Source organism: Emydura macquarii, unplaced genomic scaffold (assembly GCF_026122565.2).
Source record: "Emydura macquarii macquarii isolate MOO-44397 ecotype Brisbane River unplaced genomic scaffold, CSIRO-AGI_Emac_v2 contig_2846, whole genome shotgun sequence".
NCBI lineage: Eukaryota > Metazoa > Chordata > Testudines > Chelidae > Emydura > Emydura macquarii.
In genome coordinates, this window is record NW_027132983.1 from 3,664,430 (window position 1) to 3,683,354 (window position 18,925).

Sequence of the window (18,925 nt, forward strand, 5' to 3'; positions counted from 1 at the left end):
CCAACCATCAGGCAGACTTTAGCACCATCGTGGATGAAGGAACCACGGTAGCTAGGGCAGCGCTCCAGGCGTCCTGTGACGCTGCTGACTCGGCCTCTGCCATCTGTATGAGGCGGTGCTCGTGGCTGCAGTCCTCGGGCCTGTCCCAGGAGGTCCAGCAGTCTATTCAGAACCTCCCCTTTGATGGGTCGGCCCTATTCTCCGACCAGACCAATGCGAAGCTGCACAGTCTGAAGGACTCCATGGCCACGCTTTGCGTCCTGGGCCTGTACACACCCCAGTTTTCCAGGCATTAGTCACGGCCCCAGGCACAGCAGCAGCCAAGACCTCCACCCAGGCCTTTTCAACCTTATAGGAATAGGGGGTTTAGAAGGAGAAATCAGCCCCCCAGCCCATGCTCAGCTCCCCAGCAGTCCCCAAGGCGAAGGGGGGTCTGAGACCCATATTAGACCTGCGTCGTCTAAACAAATATGTCAAACGACTATCCTGGATCCAGGAGACTTGTATGCCACCCTCGACCTCAAGGACGCATACTTTCATATGTCTATCTTTCCCAGCCACAGGTGTTTTCTCCGTTTCATGGTGGCTGGCTCCCACTACCAGTTTACAGCCCTACCCTTTGGCCTATCTTCGGCTCCAAGGGTGTTCACCAAGTGCATGGCGGTAGTGGTTGACCATCTGAGACGAAAAGATGTGCAAATTTTTCCTTAAACCTGGACAATTGACTGATCAGGGGCAGGTCCAGGTCCCAAGTGCAGGAGAGCGTAACCCTCACTTGCTCCACGTGCAGCAGGCTGGGACTGCTCATAAACGAGCAGAAGTCCACACTAACCCCAGTGCAGCATATAGAATTCATTGGGGCCACCCTGGACTCTTCCCAGGCCAGAGCCTTTCTGCCTCAGCCACGTTTTGAGGCGATGGTCTCTATCATCTCCCAGCTGCACCAATGCCCCACGATAACAGCCAGGCACTGCCTACAGCTGTTAGGCCACATGGCGGCCTGCATGCACGTAGTGAGACTAGCTCGCCTGAGGCTCAGACTGCTACAGGCATGGTTGGCCTTGGTATATGTGCTGAGCAGACACCCATTGGACCGGGTGGTCACAGTTCCCCCGTCCGTCTTAGCCTCCCTAAACTGGTGGCGGACGCCCAGGGCAGTGATGAAGGGCGTTCTGTTCAGGGAACTGGTCCCGTCGGTCACTCTAATTTCCGACACATCGGACATAGGATGGGGAGCCCACATCAGCGCCAGCCTAGGCACTCAGGAACTCTGGTCGGGGTAGGAGAGGCTCCTGCACATCAACGTGAAGGAGCTGAGGGCCATTCTCCTAGCGTGCAAGGTGTTCCTCCGATTCTTGACAGGCAGAGTGGTGTAGTGCTGACGGACAGCACCACAGCCATGTTTTACATACAGGCAGAGGGGAGCGTGCTCCTCAGCCCTCTGCGAGGAAGCTATCCTTCTGTGGGGCTTTGCCGTGAGGCACGATTTCCACTTGACTGCCTCACCTCACAGGAGTGAGGAACGACAAGGCGGATCGTCTCAGCAGGTCGTTTCTACTCCACCACGACTGGTCATTGCACCCAGAGGTGGTGGCTATGATCTTCCAGAAGTGGGGCGTTTCCCAACTGGACCTATTTGCGTCAGCCTGGAACATGTAGTGTCCGAGGTTCTGCTCGCTCTGGGGTTGCAAGACTGGGTTGATTTCCAATGTGTTCCTCATGGACTGGATGGGGGCCCTCATGTATGCATTCCCGCCCATTCTGCTCCTACCCAAGGTCCTGCTGAAAATAAAGAGGGACAGGGCAAACGTTATACTCATCGCTCTGGCCTGGCCGAGACAGCACTGGTTCAGCATGCTGCTGGACCTTTTGATCCACCCCTGGAGCTCCCGAGGCGGCACAACCTTCTATCCCAGGACCATGGTTGCCTGTTGCACCCGGACCTGGACTCCCTGCACCTCACAGCCTGGAGGCTCTGTGGCTGGCGGAGGGAGAGAGAGCCTGCTCAGTGCAGGTCCAGCAAGTCCTGCTTGGCAGCAGAAAACCTTCCACACAGGTCATGTATTGGGCTAATCACAGGCCATGGTTGTATGACTGTTTCATGTGGTCCGGTTTGGACAGCAGTTTTGTTTTTAAGAGGGAAATATTTAGAGTCCTGCAAACGTGTGGATATCCATGGACCATTTTTGCAGATTGTGGATTGGAAACGGTTACAAATTTTGTATTCGTGCAAGGCTTTAAAAATAGGATCTCAAAGGCGGGGAAGCAGCTGTCTGCAGCTCATCGCCTATGAGGCTGCTTTCCTGCCTTTGAGATCATATCATCCCTCCCCCATCGCCTCCCATACAGAGAAAGGGGAGGTGATAGACCAAGACAGGCAGCAAAATACCCTATGCTCCTGTCACTGCGGTTTAAGCAGTAAGCAATTTAGTAAATCTTTCCCAACTTCATTGCCGTATCAGGTCAGTTGGAGAGGAAGGCAGCTGCTTCTGCAAAGTAAGTCAGTATGGCTTCCTAAGAGACTATGTATTGAAGACTGAGACTGTTCAGTTGGTCATGTGCTAGAAACAGAAGTAGGATTGTATCTGAGTTACCATCCCACACTAAAATAAGCCCCAGTCACTTACATGTCTTCATGAATCTCATAAGAAAATAGTGCCTGTCTCTTCTCTGCCCCACTTCCAACAGGCTTTATTCAGGGTGATTTATACCATCATGCCTTGACTTAGACTGGAAGGACAGCTAGTGCAGTCTTGGTTTTTACTTGGAAATCAATGGTAAGATGGCTGTATCCTACATTTACCTTTCTTGATGGTTCCCCTTTTCTAAATAGTGTACATCATAACTCTATAGTGTAAAATAAGTACACAAACTGTTACTTTTCCCTATTTTCTTTTTCCAGAGTCTCGCTGTGATAAAGACTTGGACACACTTACTGGCTATGCTATGTGCCTTCCTAACCTCACCAGGCTGCAAACCTATCATTTTGTGGAACATCGACCAATCCTTTGTGTAGAGATTAAGGTGAATTTGTTAAATATTGGGGTGGGGGATTGCTAATTCTGTGTTCTTCTAAAAATAAAAAGTATATGGTAACTATATATTTAGTTTAAAAATTGTGCAAGTTCTAGGTAGAGCGATCATCTTTCCATTTTGGAAATTCTAGTATCACAAGTATAAAGTATTTAAACAGATTGAAAGTAGTCCTTACAAAAGTACAGGGTCTTATTTTTAAGACACTTTTTTTTCTTTCAAATAATAGAAACTAAAGCTATAGTTTGGTATTTTCAGTGCTTTTTAATCATATTATTTCCCCTAGTAAAAGGTGCATGTAACTGCATTTGTTTTGTGGCATAAAGGTTTGTGATTGTTTAGTACAGCACTGTGCAGCTCAAAAAGAGGCAAGAAACCCTTATGAAATACTGTTAAATAACTTGCAAAGGAAGAAAACATTTCTCTTTTTCACTATGCATTAAAAAGGCTTGAATGATTCTTTCCCCCACTTACTTTACATGGTAAATCTTGTTTTATTGTCTTTGCTGAAAGCCTGGATAAATAGTTGTAACCTCACAACACACTGAAACCTGATCAGTTGAGAGGGGAAGACTTGTAATCACTGTATAAACCTACCCCATGTCATGAATTTGACTTGTTATATAAGCATTTTTAAAAGACTGTGCATGGGCATTCATACATTTGGGACAAAATATTAAAGATTCAACTAGCCCCTTTGTTAGAGTGATGAGAGATCCACTTGATGACTTCAGTCCTCCAGCAAAAACTGGAAGATGAGACATGATATTCCTGACCTTTTTAAGGTATGAATGCAACAAAACTCTTTCAGGCTTATTACCACATCATAAAGAAGTGGCTTTGTTGTGCCCTTTTAAAATAAGGGGTTTAAGATAGTAGGAAATAGGAATAATAAGAAAACATGAACATGAAACCTTGTTATAGGTATTGCCTGCTTTTTGTCTCTTTAAACTCCTTTGATTAAATATATGAGAGAAGGAATATATAAAAGTGTACATGTAAACATATTAAAATGCATTTTAAACATTTATTTTTTGCAGCCAAAATGTGGGTTCATTCCGTTCTCTAGCCATGTTTCGCAGGAGATAAAGCACAAGGTGTGTCGTTATTGCATGCACCAGCACCTAAAGGTAAATCAGTAAATATTCAGACTGCTTTTCTCTTATTGGCAGTGCACTTACTTTTATTATAAATATGCTACTAAAATCCTGTTTTCCTGTTGAAACATGTACATTGTTGCGTATTTCCTTGCGTATTTTTAAGGAGGTACGTATTGACTTGTCACTGAGTTGCTGGGAGTGAGTGTATAATTGGAAATGTAGAAACTTTGTGGGAATTTGGAAACAGACAAGTATAATAGTAATCTTTGCTTGGGAATATTTCTGCTTGGATAGTTTTAGTCCAAGTCTGTAAACTGACATTTCAGTTACCAGTCTGGTAAACTGACATGTCAAATTAAGTTTCAAATACTATTCATTAAACATGGTCCAGGAAGTCATGTAATGTCTGTGGGTGTCCGAAGAGCTCTCTGTTAGTGTGAAAACTTCTTTGTCTCACCCACTGAAATTATTACCTCATCCATAGTGTGTAACAACAAACACTGAAATCATTCACTTAATCACTAATAGGTACATCATGTACTAATATCTTATTCAAATGTTTGTTGTGCCTAGAATGGAGCTCATTGTGCCTTACTCCTAATATGAGAGATTCCCCCTTTTAATGTTCTGGAATTTAACTGAATTGGAGTGAAGAGAAGGTAACCCCTCTACTGGCCAGAAATAGTATGTCCAAAGGGTTTAAATATTTTGAGATTCCCTAAGACCAAACTAATGTGTGTTTCATAAAACTGCTATTGTATTAACTGAGAGCATCACAAGTGAATATTCATAGTGATACGTGTTTTCAACAGGTAGCAAATGGAAAATGGAAGCGACTGAGCAAATACTGTCCCCTAGATCTCTTCTCAGGGTAAGAAAATACTTACTTTATTACATTTAAACCTCTAGCATTTAATTCAATAGCTGCTAATTACTGTAGGTGGTCCAGACTGCAACACATGACACCTTGCAAGAACTAAGATACTACTCAGATTTGTTTGCTCTTTTATAGTATCTCTTTCTTTGAACTGGCTTCAGCCTGAGTAACGATATCCTGGGGAAATATATTTAGTGTGAGTGATGAATGTACATGGCTGGCCTTTTGGGGTCCTAGTGCCACTGTAAAGGTAATATAATGAGAAGTGTGTGTGTGTGTGTTAAATACTACATGTGTATTTTTCTCTAGAAATAAACAGAGAATGCACTTTGCCTTGAAAAGCTTATTACAGGAGGCACAGAACAATTTAAAAATATTTAAGGTAAGATTGGCTGAAATTTCTTGTTTTTTTTTTTTTTTTTTTTATACTATCTTGTAAATTATTGGGTCCATTTAACGTAACGTCTGAATATTCAAAACCCCACTAGCTATCTAGTTGAGGATTTTCCCCATTCCCACTTTCTAATTACAATTTGGGAAAGATGTATGTAGATTTGAAGTTACGGAAGGTAAATCAATACCCCACTTAATTTTTGTTGGAAAAGTCTTTAAGATATAATGAAGCTGATGGGGCCGTATTGCAGCATCCACAAGTAATACCATGACTACTGCATAAACAAGTGGGTTTTTCTTTTAATATAAGATGGTTTTTCAAAATGTGGAAAATTTGAGTGCTCCTTGAAGGGGTATATTTTTGCATGTAGTTTCATAACTTGTGTGGAATATGTTGTACATTGTTTACTTAAGAGCACAGAGAGATTTCTTTTCCTTAGAGGAAGTAAAATGTTACTTCATTGCCCACAACTGATGCAGCAAAAACATAGCAGTAACATGAACACTACTGTGTAGACTAGGGAGATATCACTTGCATAGATGTTAATTCTAGAAAACAAGCTCTCAGCTATTTCCAACATAAAACAAAATAGCCCTCCGATAGAAGATATAACTCCAACTTGAATGATTTCAGTGATGTTGAAGTGTTAGTATTTTGATTTTTGGAAATGGGGTGGGGGGGACCAACCTGCTCAGTGCCACTTTACTTACATTGTTCTGGGCCTGATCCAAAGTCTGTTGAAGTCAATGTGGGTGTCTCTTTTGGGTCAGCATCTATGAAAAAGTCTGATAGTCTTTACTTGTGGCTTATGGTTAAACTTAGGTAATTTTATTGGGAGAGAGTATTCTATGCAATTTATAAACTAATTTTACATTTAGATATTGAAAATATTAAACTTTTCTGTCTTAAACTTTATGCAATAAGTCACTTTTCCTCCTAGAGTCTGTTCAGCACCTGTGCCTGGGCTAGCCGCTAAGAGCCTACTAGACAATGTACCCCCTCATGCAGTATTGCATTTGTGACGGATAAACAAGTGTCTAATTGGTGCAATTGTTCAATAATTTTAATTTTCTTCTGAGAAACACACATTGTAACCAGCATCTTTGTTACGTGATCAGACTGTCTGTGTCTCTCCACTGAAACATGCCTCTTCAACTGTTAAATCTCACACTTGAGTTTGTTCAGCATTGTTTATCATTAAATATTCATAATTTTCTAAAATGCATCAGTATTTCTTTGCCCAATTACAGAATGGTGAACTAATTTATGGCTGTAAGGATGATCAGGACTCTCTCTCTGACTGGAATGAACTTGCTCGTCACTTAAAACCATTCTTCCCTGCAAATGGAATGGTCAATGGGCCGCCTTGTACAAGGACAGTTATTAAAGAATTAATCCACGTAATAACAATGACTCTACTAAGCAGTACTGATGCCTGTAGGGCAGGTAACATGAAGACCGTTCCCATTTCACGAGGAAGGAGTTACTGTGAAGCAAGTGCTTTCAGTAAGGAGTTGGTAAGAAATGGTAAGAATTAATTTCACAGTAATTAAATATGTTGTAGTACAATCCAGGGTACATAATACGCTGATTCACGTCACTGTATGTTATTTGCTGTTTGTTACTTAGGGTGAGAGTTGAGGCAACAAAAGTGGAAGCTTTTGTTACCTGTTTAAACACAAGAAAGTTAATGAGCAGAACAGCCACTGCTCTAAAATTCTTTTACATTCACTATAGATAATTGATTTTCACTGAATTTAAATTTGACTTAAATACTTTTTAGTATTGCATCTACTGATGATGAAACTACACTTAATCAATGCAAGCATGTAACAGCTGTAATAAAGAAAAATGAAAGAAAAAACACATGCTCCAGCTGATCACCCTACTGCGTCTAAAAAAACACTAGAGTTTCTTGCCTTAGTTTGAGGTGCAGGCTAGCTGCTATTTTAACTTAGTTTAGGTCGGATGAACTTTTTTTGGTTTTTTTGACAGGAGGTAGGTGGTTAAAAGGAAAACGTCTTCATGTGTCAGAAATGGAAATGAGGATTGGGAGTTGGATGGTGGGGTAGAGTGTGATGTTCTCCTCTGCAGTCTGGATTGGTGTATTTGCTGTCACCCCAATCCCTCACTCTTGGAGCCTGTCTTACACTTGCTTTATTGTGTGAACCCCCACTCCTGGGTCAGCCCACAGACAGCCTACAGCAAACTCAGTGAGTGAGTGCCTCTAGCCAGCCATTCATGGGATTGTGCAATGGTATGACCCCCAGTCCCAGATACAACCCTAGGAATTGTCATCTTACAATGTTCAGTGCTGCACACTGCAAGCTCATTGGTTGGTCAGTTTATCAAAGAGATTGATATGCACATGCCTTGTTCCTTTTAAATGGAGTCTCTAACACACCTTAAACCACATGCGCTGCTTTAGGTAAAACAAATTTATTAAGTACAGGAAGATTTTGAGTCATTATAAGCTAGAGGAAGGCAGGTGAGATTTGATCAAAAGAAAATAAAAGGCAAATCACATTCTAAACTAAGCTTAACGCTTTCAGCAATCTTACAGTCTTAGATGATTCTCACCACAGGCTGGCTGGTCTGCCTCCAGCAGGCTCCCCCTGGGTCAGCATTTCAGTTGCTTGGTGGGGTTTGTAGATGGAGGTGGAAGAGAGAGCAGCAAAATGTCTCCTCTTTTCAACATGTTCCTTCATCCCCCTCTGTCTGTCACCTGACCTTGAAATGTCATTGTATGGGTTCATCCATGCCTGAGTCACATGAGCATCACCTTATTGACGCGTAAGCTAGTCTATTGTTCCTGGAAGAGCTGGTTTGTTTTATGCATGCCTTAGTGAGGCACAAACTACCTCTGCTCTTGGAAGGTTTTGCTTGAATCTACTTCAAGCTATGAAACACACCTTTGGGAACATTACATAGCGAAGCCTCATAACCATACATATGACATTGCAACAAACATCACTATAACAATAATGTTCAGTATGCCATGAACATTCCAAAAACATCTTACATGACATACTTTGCATTAAACAATAATCGATTATACTAGAAGGGTGGACATGAATGACACACAATCACACCATAAGGGTGTACATAGGAGTGCAGTGTGTCACACAGAACATATTATCTCCTCACTATTCTAGTCTTGCAAAAGTTCACTTGGTCTTCATGGCATTGCCGCTGGTTGGCACACAGCTCCTACAGTGTGGCATTATGTGATCATGGAACCATTTCTGAGCAGTAATTGACAGTTAGAGGGTGTACTTGACCCTAACACTTCAAATGCTGCATTACGTACCCATGTTACTGCTTTGACTCAGATTTTTCTTTAAGTTGATCTCGTGAGCTGAATTCCTTGAAAAAACAGGTATTCTTTTTTTAAGTCAAAGTACAGTTTTCTACAATGTATAAAAGCTACTCAAGATCTGAAATGCTACATGACTTGATATGACATAGATTATCTATTAATCGGAGTCTGACTCATCTGAGGGATGCTTTCAAAGGCACAAAGGGCAGATGCATGCTGAACTGCCTCCTACAGCTTTGAATATCTCCAGTAATGTAGGACAGAGCATGAAAATGTGTGAGGGATTTTTTTGTCTTTTTTTTTTTTCTTTGAGCATTTTGTCATGCAAGAAAGAAAATCTGATTCCATCTGGTAAACTGCACTGGAGAGTCAAACACTAGTGTTTTATGCAATATTAGGTTCAAAATGTGAAACGTTGAATGCCCAGCTCTTACTATTTTAAGTCTAAAAATCAGCCAGTAGCTTTTCTTTCAACTGATCAAGCTGGGGTCTAGTTGGGTCTATTATATAAAAATAGTTATTCTTTTTCAAACTTCTTTATTTAAAAATATTTTTTCTTCTAGGTAAAAATAAAATGGACAGTTCTGGCTTACCAAAGGGCTGTCTTCTTTATAAAACCCTTCAGGCTCAGATGCTGGACATGCTGGATATTGAAGGACTTTATCCTTTGTACAATAGAGTTGAACAGTACTTAGAAGAGTTTCCTGAGGAGAGGTAAGATTTCCATGCTGAGTTCTGTACTCCGCTCAGGCAGGTGTAACAAGGTAACTTGCATTGTAGACTCTGGAAAGTGTGTGTTTGTGGAAATTTGTATTCTGGCTTCAATATAAACTCAGGGTATCATAAAACTTGGCAGAATGGATGGGACCATTAATTCACAGTATAGCATCATGCCTCTGGAGGTGACCCAGACATGACGCTATAGGTGAAATGTATTAGCTTCATATCTGGCCTTTTAAAGTTGCAAATGTTAGTGACTATTAAAATGTTCAGTTCAATTTTTAAAAAATCAGCTGTAGTATTTACATCTGACATTGAACTTCACAGCGGAACTACAATACATGAAATAGTACTTCCTTTTTTTCTAATCACACTGCCCTTTTCACAACTCATCCCTTTATTCTGATATGGGACTGGGTATTAGAGGTGCTGAAAATTTTCACTATGATTTTCATGCGCCTCAATCAAGTTTCCTCTAATTCCTCTCCTTTTTTGGGCCAAATAAAGCTAGTTTTCACAATCTCTTGTCCCTTGCAAGCCCCACCATACTATGACCATTTTCATGGACTTTTTTAGTCTCAGCTGCCTTTTCTAGAGAGGCAACAAGATTAGACACAGTACATCAGAGAGTGATGGCATCATCTGCCACTGTCTCAATATTTAGGAACTTGGGTCTCTACGCTGCCTTCCCTATCTCCTGTGTAGTGTGTAGGCTCAGCAGTTCCTGGCATACTGAAGTCTTTGTTCTGCTGCTTGCCCAGGGTCTCTCTCCAATGACATATGCTTGTAACATCTGCTCCCTGACTAGTTCAGAATACTGGTTACTTAGCTCTGAAGAGGCAGCTTGGTTGGGGGGGCTATTAAACTCGCTATGTTTCCTCAAAAGCTGGAGATAACATCTCCTTGGTTTGGGATTAAAGCAAAATTCCTCTTGTTTCTCTCTCAAATGAACTCCAAATCACAGCACAGATTTAACAGTTTAGATGGATTTCATCTTTATTGAGGTGAGGCGCTTGAAGTTTTTTGTAATCTTTCATTATACTGTGGCTGTAACAAAGTAGTATCTGAGTGTCTCAAACCTTAATGTATTTAGCTTCTCAGATTCCTGTGAGGTAGGGAAGTAGTATCCCCAAATGGTGAAACTGAAGGACAGAGGTTAAAGTAATTTGCCCAAATAGAACCCAGGTTTCCTGGTTCCTTCTCTGTTGCTCTAACCATATGGCCGTCCTCCTTCAGTGTTAGTGGCTTCCTTGATCCTGTGGGACAGATTATTTTATTGTGCCTCCCTCTGAGATGTTTATACAAAAAGACACAGCTTAATAATTTCCCCAGGCTGGCCAGGTGTGTAGGCACTATACATCTCTGTACAAAATCTGTTCTAACTCCTGCTGATTCTGAATCATTTTTGATAGCTAGAGAGCTATTAAGTTGCCCTGACCTGCACACTTTCCATATTAGTGTCTAGATATTGAACTTCTAGCTTGACCTTTGATGTAACACAGCAGATAGAGCGGAAGTTCATCTAATTTGGGGGCAGTTTTCTGGTTGATGTGACCATCTTCCCATCCAGATTTCTTCCAGGAGAGATTAGCTGAGGCCCAATTCAGAGCTGTAAGAGTACAGTTTCTCCAGGGCCATTTGGGGAAAAGTTCAGAGAAAGGTAGTTGGAACCCACTGCTTACTAGTGGAATCCTAAAAGCCAATTGTTTTGGAAAACCCCATAGATGGATGCAGGGTGGGTTAAAAAAAATTAATTACAATTTTTTTTTATTTAAATCAATTTTTAAATTAAATATGTATTTCAAAATTATTTAAAATTAAATTTGAAATTAAGAACCTATATTAAGGTCTATGATGGTTGTAATCTATTAAAATTTAAATTAAACACAAAAAATATTGAGCAATTTGCTGCCAAGTTTTAAAGAAGTCAAACCACTGAACTGATGGCAGTCACTGGCTAAGCAACTGGAGGGCGGGTAAGTTGAAGTGCTAAACCATCTTTGATGGCAGTAGCCTCTTCTACAGGTGGAAAGAGAATATTTTCTTTCTTTTTAGTTTCTTCAACTAGTTCATTCAAAGTTAAGAAATCAGCTGTCTTCTGGGGACTAAATCTAGTTTGCAGTAGTGTGCCTCCCCCTTTTTCCTTGTTTACCTGAGCACTTTTTGGCAGTAAATCATGTGATAAAAGGAATAATTCTTTCAGAGGATATGAAATTAGGCTGTTGAATTCATCACAGGATGTCCTTAGCACCAAGAATTTAGTGCGTAAAGAAGGATTTGACAACTCGGATGGGTATCCAAAGTAGTTATTTTTAAAATTTTGACAGGGATTTGAAACATAGTGCATTAAAATTTTAATGCACTATTATAACTGTTAGGTTCTATCTTTGAGTGATTGCTCATATCCATTCCAATATAGGTGTGTGCATGGTTCCCGGAACATTTTTCCCCTTACCAGACCCCGTAGGGCTGGCACTGGTGCCCCCTGGAGTGCCGCACCCATGCTGCAGCACGAGGCACTGCCGGCCCTATGCCCCCTCAGTCTCTTCTTTCCGCCTGTGATGGCCTTGCTCCTACTACAGCGCTCCACTCTGTGTCCGGGTCGACCTGCTCCCCCTCGGTGCGGAGTGCACTGAGCAGCATCCCTGGTGCCGACAACGAGGAGAGCGCATGGAGCGCGGACACTCCCCTGCGCCTTGGGTACGGGCAGGGTTGAGGACAGAGATGCACCAGCCACGACCTGTCGAGTCCCCTCCAGGTCTGCATCTCTGAGCAGGGATCCACCCAACTCTTTGGAGTGGGAGAGTGCCCCTGCCAACGTGGAGGCTGGCGGCATGAGCCTTGTTGGCTGGCCTATGCCACCTCTGTCCCCCCTCCGCTGAGGGTGAAGGGGCCAGGATCCCGGGACCGTCAGCACCGGATTCGACTTGGCACGGAGCCGACGGCAAGGTGAGCGCGTGGAGCGCAGCACTCCCCTGCACCGTGGGTACGGGCAGGGTCGAGTACAGGGACGCATCTGAGCAGGGAGCCACCCCCTACTCCTGGGAGTGGGAGAGTGCCCCTGCCAATGCGGAGGTTTCAGGCGGTAAGAGCCTGGTTGGCCAGGCTATGCCCCCACCCCCCCCGAGGGAGAAGGGGCCGGGTTCCCGGGGCAAAGCCATGTGGGGTCCCCCGAAGGGCGGTGGAGATCCCCAGTCCGGGGAGAAAGATCTCCCGCCAGACGGCCACCGGGGGTAGAGTGAGGATGCTCCCCCAGCAGATTGGCGGTGCTGCAAGTCCCGGGTGCCAAGGCTCCTTCCCTCAGTACCGAGGCTCCACGCGGTGCCGGAGCTCTCCCGAACCTGCAGCTCCTGGCGGTGCCAGAGTTCCACGTGGCACCAAGACTCCGGCGGTAGTGGAGCTGGGACAGCCGACACCCCCATAAGGCGTCCAAGCAGGTGGCACAGTCAGCCCCAGCTGGGCCCTGGGGTCAAGGACCTTATTGGGCCCTATGAAACACCCAGATGGGACCAGGGCCCCAATCCACTCTGCTAGCAGGGGTACTGTCTGTGCCCTGGCACAGTCTAAGCGCCATAAACACCGCTCCTTAGCCAAGGAGTCTGACCCCGTGGAGGGACCTGCTACGGGTGCATCCCTTCGGCAAGGGGAGCACCGGCAAGACCTGCCTCAGCAGTCCTCTTCCTCCTCCCTGGACGAAGCAGTCTCCAGGGATCACATAGCGCCACTGGAAGATTTCAGGGTGCATGAGGAGCCGCTCAAGAGGGGGGCCTCTACCTTGAGGCTGGATTCCACCATCCTGCATGGAAGAATCATGGTGGATAGGGCAGCACTCCTAATGTCCAGTGACCCTGCTGCTGTGGCAGGCAGGGCCATAGCCTCTGCCAGTTCTATGAGGAAGTACTCATGGCTGCTACCCTCAGTCCTGTCCAGGAGTGCAGCAATCAATCCAGCACCTTCCCTTTCATAGGTCGGCCCTCTTCTTCAACCGGACCGATGTGAAACTGCACAGCCGAAGGTCTCCAGGGCCACGCTTCGCTCCCTGGGCCTGTGCATGCCCCCCAGGGGGTCAGGCAGTCGTAGGAGAGAGTGCGATGGTGCGCCCGAGGGTAGCGCCCCTACTGCTCTCCTGACCCGCCCCGCCCCGCCCTGAACGGGTTAAGGCTCTTCTATCCTGAAGGGGCTCCCCCAAGGGTCTGAGTCCTGTACTAGGCCTGCATCCTCTGAACAAATATATCGAAGACTCAGGTTTCGCATAGTCTCCCTAGCCTCCATAATCCCTGCCTGGATCCGGGAGACTAGTATGCTGCCCTTGTCCTACACGGACGCATATTTTCATGGATCCATCCTCCGGAGCCACAGGCGCTTCCTCCGCTTCACAGTGGCTGGCTCTCACTACCATTTACAGCCTGCCCTTTGGCCTACCTTCGGCTCCAAGGGTGTTCACCAAACGCATGGCAGTAATGGCAGCCCGCCTGAGGCGTAAGGGGTGTAAATCTTCCCTTACCTGGACGATTGGCTGGTCAGGGGCAGGTCCAGGTTCCAAGTGCAGGAGAGAGTGACCCTCCCTTGCTCCACGTGCAGCAGGCCGGGACTGCTCATAACGAGCAGGAGTCCACACTAACCCCAGTGCAACGCATAGAATTCATGGGGGCCACCCTGGACACTTCCCAGGCCAGAGACTTCCTGCCTCAGCCACATTTTGGGATGATGGTCTCTATCATCTCCCAGCTGCACCGAGGCCCCACGACAACAGCCAGGCACTGCCTACTGCTGTTAGGCCACATGGCGTCCTGCATGTGCAAAGTGAGGCTAGCTCGCCTGAGGCACAGGCCGCTTTGGGCATGGTTGGCCTCGGTATACATGCTGAGCAGACACCCACTGAATTGGGTGGTCCAGTTCCCCCACCCGCCTTAGCCTCCCTAGACTGGTGGACGTTCCCCAGGGCAGTAGGGAAGGGCGTTCCATTCACAGAACTGGTCCTGTCAGTCACCTTAATCTCCGACAGCTCGTATGTGGGATGGGAGCCCACATCAGTGCCAACCTGAGCACTCGGGGGCTCTGCTCGGGGGAGGAGAGGTGCTGGCAGGTCACCGTGGAGGAGCTCAGCGCCATTTGCCTAGCGTGCAGAGTGGTGCAGGCGCTGCCAGACAACCGCACCCATTTTTACATAGAGGCAGGGAGGGGCATGCTCCTCCGCTCTCTGCGAGGAAGCTACCCGTCCGTGGGGCTTTGCCGTGAGGCATGACTGCCTCTCACCTCACAGGGGTGAGGAGCGACGAGGCGGATCGCTTCAACAGGTCGTTTCTACTCCACCATGACTGATTGGTCGCTGCAATCAGGGGTAGTGACTGCGATCCTCCAGGAGTGGGGTGTCCTCCAACTGGATCTGTTTGTGTCGGTTTGGAATCCGCAGTGTCAAGGCTCGGCTTGCGCCGGGGTCATGAGACTGGGTTGGTTTCCGATACGTTCCTCGGTAATGGGACGCAGACCCTCAGGTTCGCGTTCCTGCCCACTCCACTTACTGAACATTAACGGGCAGGGTGGATGTCATATTCATTGCTCAGGCCTGACCGAGCCAGCGCTGGCTCAGCATGCTGCTGGACCTTTCGTTCGCCCTGCCCATGGGGCTCCCAAGGTGGCATGACCGTCTCTCCCAGGACCACAGTCATCTGTTGCACCCAGTCCTGGATTCCCTGCAGCTCACGGCCTGGATGCTCTGTGGCTGACGGAGGTAGAGGGGCCTGCTCGGTGCAGGTCCCACAACTCCTGCTGGGCAGCAGGGATCCTTCTACACAGGTCGTGTTTCAGGCTAAGTGGTCATGGTTTACCTCTTGGGTGGAGTCCCGGGGCATTCCGCCAGCCTCTTGCCTCCACAGGCGCCCCTGGAGTACTCCGGGATCTGGTGCTGGCCTAGTTGACGGTCCACTTGGCAGCTATTTTGGCCTTCCATCACCTGCTAGCGGGGAGATCCCTGTTTTCCCATCCCTTGTTGGTCAGGGTGCTTTAGGGGGTGGAGAGGCGGTATCCCCGGGTCTGCAACCCGGTGCCTCCCTAGGATATCAACCTGGTCCTCTCGAGACTCAGAGCCCTCCCCCTTGGAACCCATGGCTTCATGCCCTCTGCCGTGCTTCGTGGACGGTAGCCTTCCGGGCGGCCATTACCTCAGCTTGTGGGGTCTCCAAACTTAGGGCCTTGACCTCAGAGCCCCCTTATACACTATTCTATACGGATAAGATGCCACGCCCGGCTTCCCAGCCTGGGTTGGTTTCCCAATCTCATTGTAACCACGATTGATCTCTCCCTGCGTTTTTCCCAAACTGCATGGTTTGGGGGAGGAGCGGAGATGGCACTCACTAGACATAAGACGAGCCCTGGCCTGCTACATCGAAGACACGGCTGTTCCAGAAATCGGCGCAGCGCCTCGCCGCGGGGGGGACCGGATGAAAGCATCACCGGTCTCCACCTAGCACATCCTGCATCAAGTGCTGCTATGAGCAAGCGAATGTGCTGCTGCCAGGTGTCATCACAGTGCATTCACCCAGAGCTAAGGCCTCGTCTGCGACTTTTCTGGAGAGAGTGCCCCTGCAGGACATCTGCAAAGCAGCCGCCTAGTTGTCAGTGCATACCTTCACGTCTCACTACACCATCATTCAGCAGGCGAGAGAGGACATAGGATTCGGCAGAGCCGTGCTGAGAGCAGCTCACTGGTAACTCCTACCCACCTCCGAAGTATGGCTATTTAATCACCTATATTGGAATGGATATGAGCAATCACTCGAAGATAGAAAACAGGGTTACTTACCAATAACTGTTGTTCTTCGAGATGTGTTGCTCATGTCCATTCCACACCCACTCTCCGTCCCCGCTGTCGGAGTTGGGAGAAAGAAGGGACTGAGGGGGCGTAGAGCTGGCAGTGCCTTGTGCTGCGGCATGGGCGTGGCACTCCAGGGGGCACTAGTGCTGGCCCTATGGGGTCTGTTAAGGAGAAAAACGTTCTGGGAACCGTGCACTGTGGCATGCACACACCTATATTGGAATGGACATGAGCAACACATCTCGAAGAACAACAGTTACTGGTAAGTAACCCTGTTTTTTAGGATGAGACAAGTAGGATGAGTTTTATCCTAGATCTGTCTGTGTGTGTGGATTTCTTAAACTTTCCTCTGACGTGTCTGGTGCTGGTCAGTACAGGATGCTAGACAAGGTGGCGTATGATGCAGTAAGGCAATTCCTCTGTTAAGTTCTTTCCAGTGGTTGTCAAGGTGAACAAGCTGGCAGCCTTGCAATAATGAGTCCCTCCGTATTGTTTAGCCAAGAATAGTTGATCTGAGTGTCTAATATTTCCTATCTGAAGTTGGTTTCCTTTGAAGAGGAAAGCAAGAACCCAGACAGAACATGCAAAAGACTAGGTAGCGATAGGTTCTGCTGCCCATCAGTCTAATGGAAGAGCAATGGTCCATTACAGATGGTAACCAGTGAAGAAATGAAATGGCCAAGTAAATTCTTAATTCCCCTGTTCCCATCTGAACACCCTGCAGGTGGTACATAAAGATATGCTCAGTGTTCAGTTGCTCTATGTAGTGCTTTTAAAGGTGAGAATCTGCTGTGTTTGCATCACTACTACTTGCTGTGAAATGGAAGAGGAAATGTATGGGGTGTAGCCCTGACATGAAATTATTTTAGTAAGACTCTGTTAAATAGAGAAGGTGATGAAATACTCTACTAGTTTAGGCTGTAGAAATCCAAGATCAATAGTTCTATGACAATTTAGCTGATTGCCATCATAAAATGGTGACCCATATAGCAGTTTGTATCCTATCCTAAGCACTGAGAATTAAATGACTTACTTTACATGGAAAACCACGTTCAGTTTATATTTTATAGTAAAACATCACTCTATAAAGAAGGTCTTTTTGTATTGTCCTTTGTATTTTTTAAAATACAACTTCCTTGTGTAATTTAGACACTAACCACAAGAGGGTACTAGAGCTTCATTTGCAAAAAGTTCTGTTTACTCTCTGAGCAGCTTCTGATGTGTTGAAATCAACATTTTCATTTGTAACTGAAATATTACATGTACAGTGAATAATCTTAATATTGAATCCTACTAATAAATAGTTGGCAACATAACACTATACTTTGGATTTTGGCTTTCTTTACAAGGCAGGCAACATAAATTCCATCTTACATGTTTTGTGATGTATGTGTATAGATTAAGCATTCCCTTTATATTCTGACCTGTATATATCCTTTCTAGCTGCTGTGCATTAGCACTAAACTAAAAACTCTTTCCCAGCTTCATGTTACATATTAGCCAACTCGTGCATTTGTGGCTTCAGTTTCATAGGGATTGAAGTATTCGATGTAACAAATCTTCTAATAAAAATGCCCATGCTGGAAGCCCCTGTTTCTCCATTTTTACAATATAATAATTCTTTCCCAGCATAATGCTGTTTTACTTTTAGTGTCGATATACCCTCAGCTGAAAATAGCTTTTAGAAAGGTTTGGGCCGTAAAGATTGGAACTGGATCAGTAAAACTTTTTTCCTGATTTTTTTGTACTTATTAGAAGTACATTACAGATAGATGGACCTTACAATGAAGCATTTTATGAGAAACTTCTAGATCTTTCAACTGAAGACGATGGAACTGAAACATTTGCATTGACAAAGGTACCTTTCTTCAACATGGGAGCTAAAGCTTACTTTATGGAATCTGACAGAATAAAGTATCTAGTATATACTTAGGGTTGGCAGAATTTGATTTCTATTTTTTAAAATTTTGATGGATAATTTTGATTGTTTTCAAGCATCTTTTTAAAGCAAAATTTTCAGTTGTATGAAATTATGGGGACGTCAGACACTTAATGACAGAAAATGCCTTTCAAAAAGTTAGATTTATAACCATTAGAACAAATGGTCAACATCACATGTCCATGAAAGTCAAGGAAGTAAATAACCTTAATTCAAACTGATTTCTCAAGCAGCGTTTTTCTTCCTTTGCTTATCTGTAAATTTCAATTATTGTTGAAACTATTTTTGTTTGTGTGTTTACAGTGAAAATGACATTTACTAATAATCTAATGTTTCCAAGCCTATGTATACTGTAGCAATCAATGAGAGAGAGAATCCAGTCAGATGCTGAACAGTTAAAATTCCCATTGAAGTCAATGGGACTTGTCAGTGCTCATCACTTTCGAAAATCATACTACCATTTTTTAACTAAACAAAGGAGCTAACTACTCACAAATTCCTTACTCCTTTTTAAATCAGATAGCTGTTTATTTAAATATACTATTTCATATTCGTGGAAGAAAGTGTTTTTAAAGCAGGCTTCCTGATACTGTAGAATAAATATGTACTCATTGAAAGAAATCTATGTGAAGTTAACCATTTGTAACAATGCTACAGTGAATGCTCCTCAGACTTCTTTATGTAATTATATCAATATAATTTCGTCAAGTGATTATTACTTAACATTTT

General features: G+C 44.9%; 1 protein-coding gene across 2 annotated transcripts in view; it reads left to right on the forward strand.

Annotated features, from left to right (window-relative positions):
• Positions 1–18,925, forward strand: part of IPPK (inositol-pentakisphosphate 2-kinase) — an 81,233-nt gene that overhangs the window by 56,466 nt on the left and 5,842 nt on the right. For both annotated transcript variants that reach the window (XM_067568159.1, XM_067568160.1), the window contains 7 exons: positions 2,903–3,024; positions 4,074–4,163; positions 4,946–5,004; positions 5,320–5,392; positions 6,655–6,931; positions 9,287–9,437; positions 18,013–18,115. In XM_067568159.1, coding sequence (XP_067424260.1) covers positions 2,903–3,024; positions 4,074–4,163; positions 4,946–5,004; positions 5,320–5,392; positions 6,655–6,931; positions 9,287–9,437; positions 18,013–18,115 — 875 coding nt within the window. The remainder of the gene's footprint in view (positions 1–2,902; positions 3,025–4,073; positions 4,164–4,945; positions 5,005–5,319; positions 5,393–6,654; positions 6,932–9,286; positions 9,438–18,012; positions 18,116–18,925) is intronic.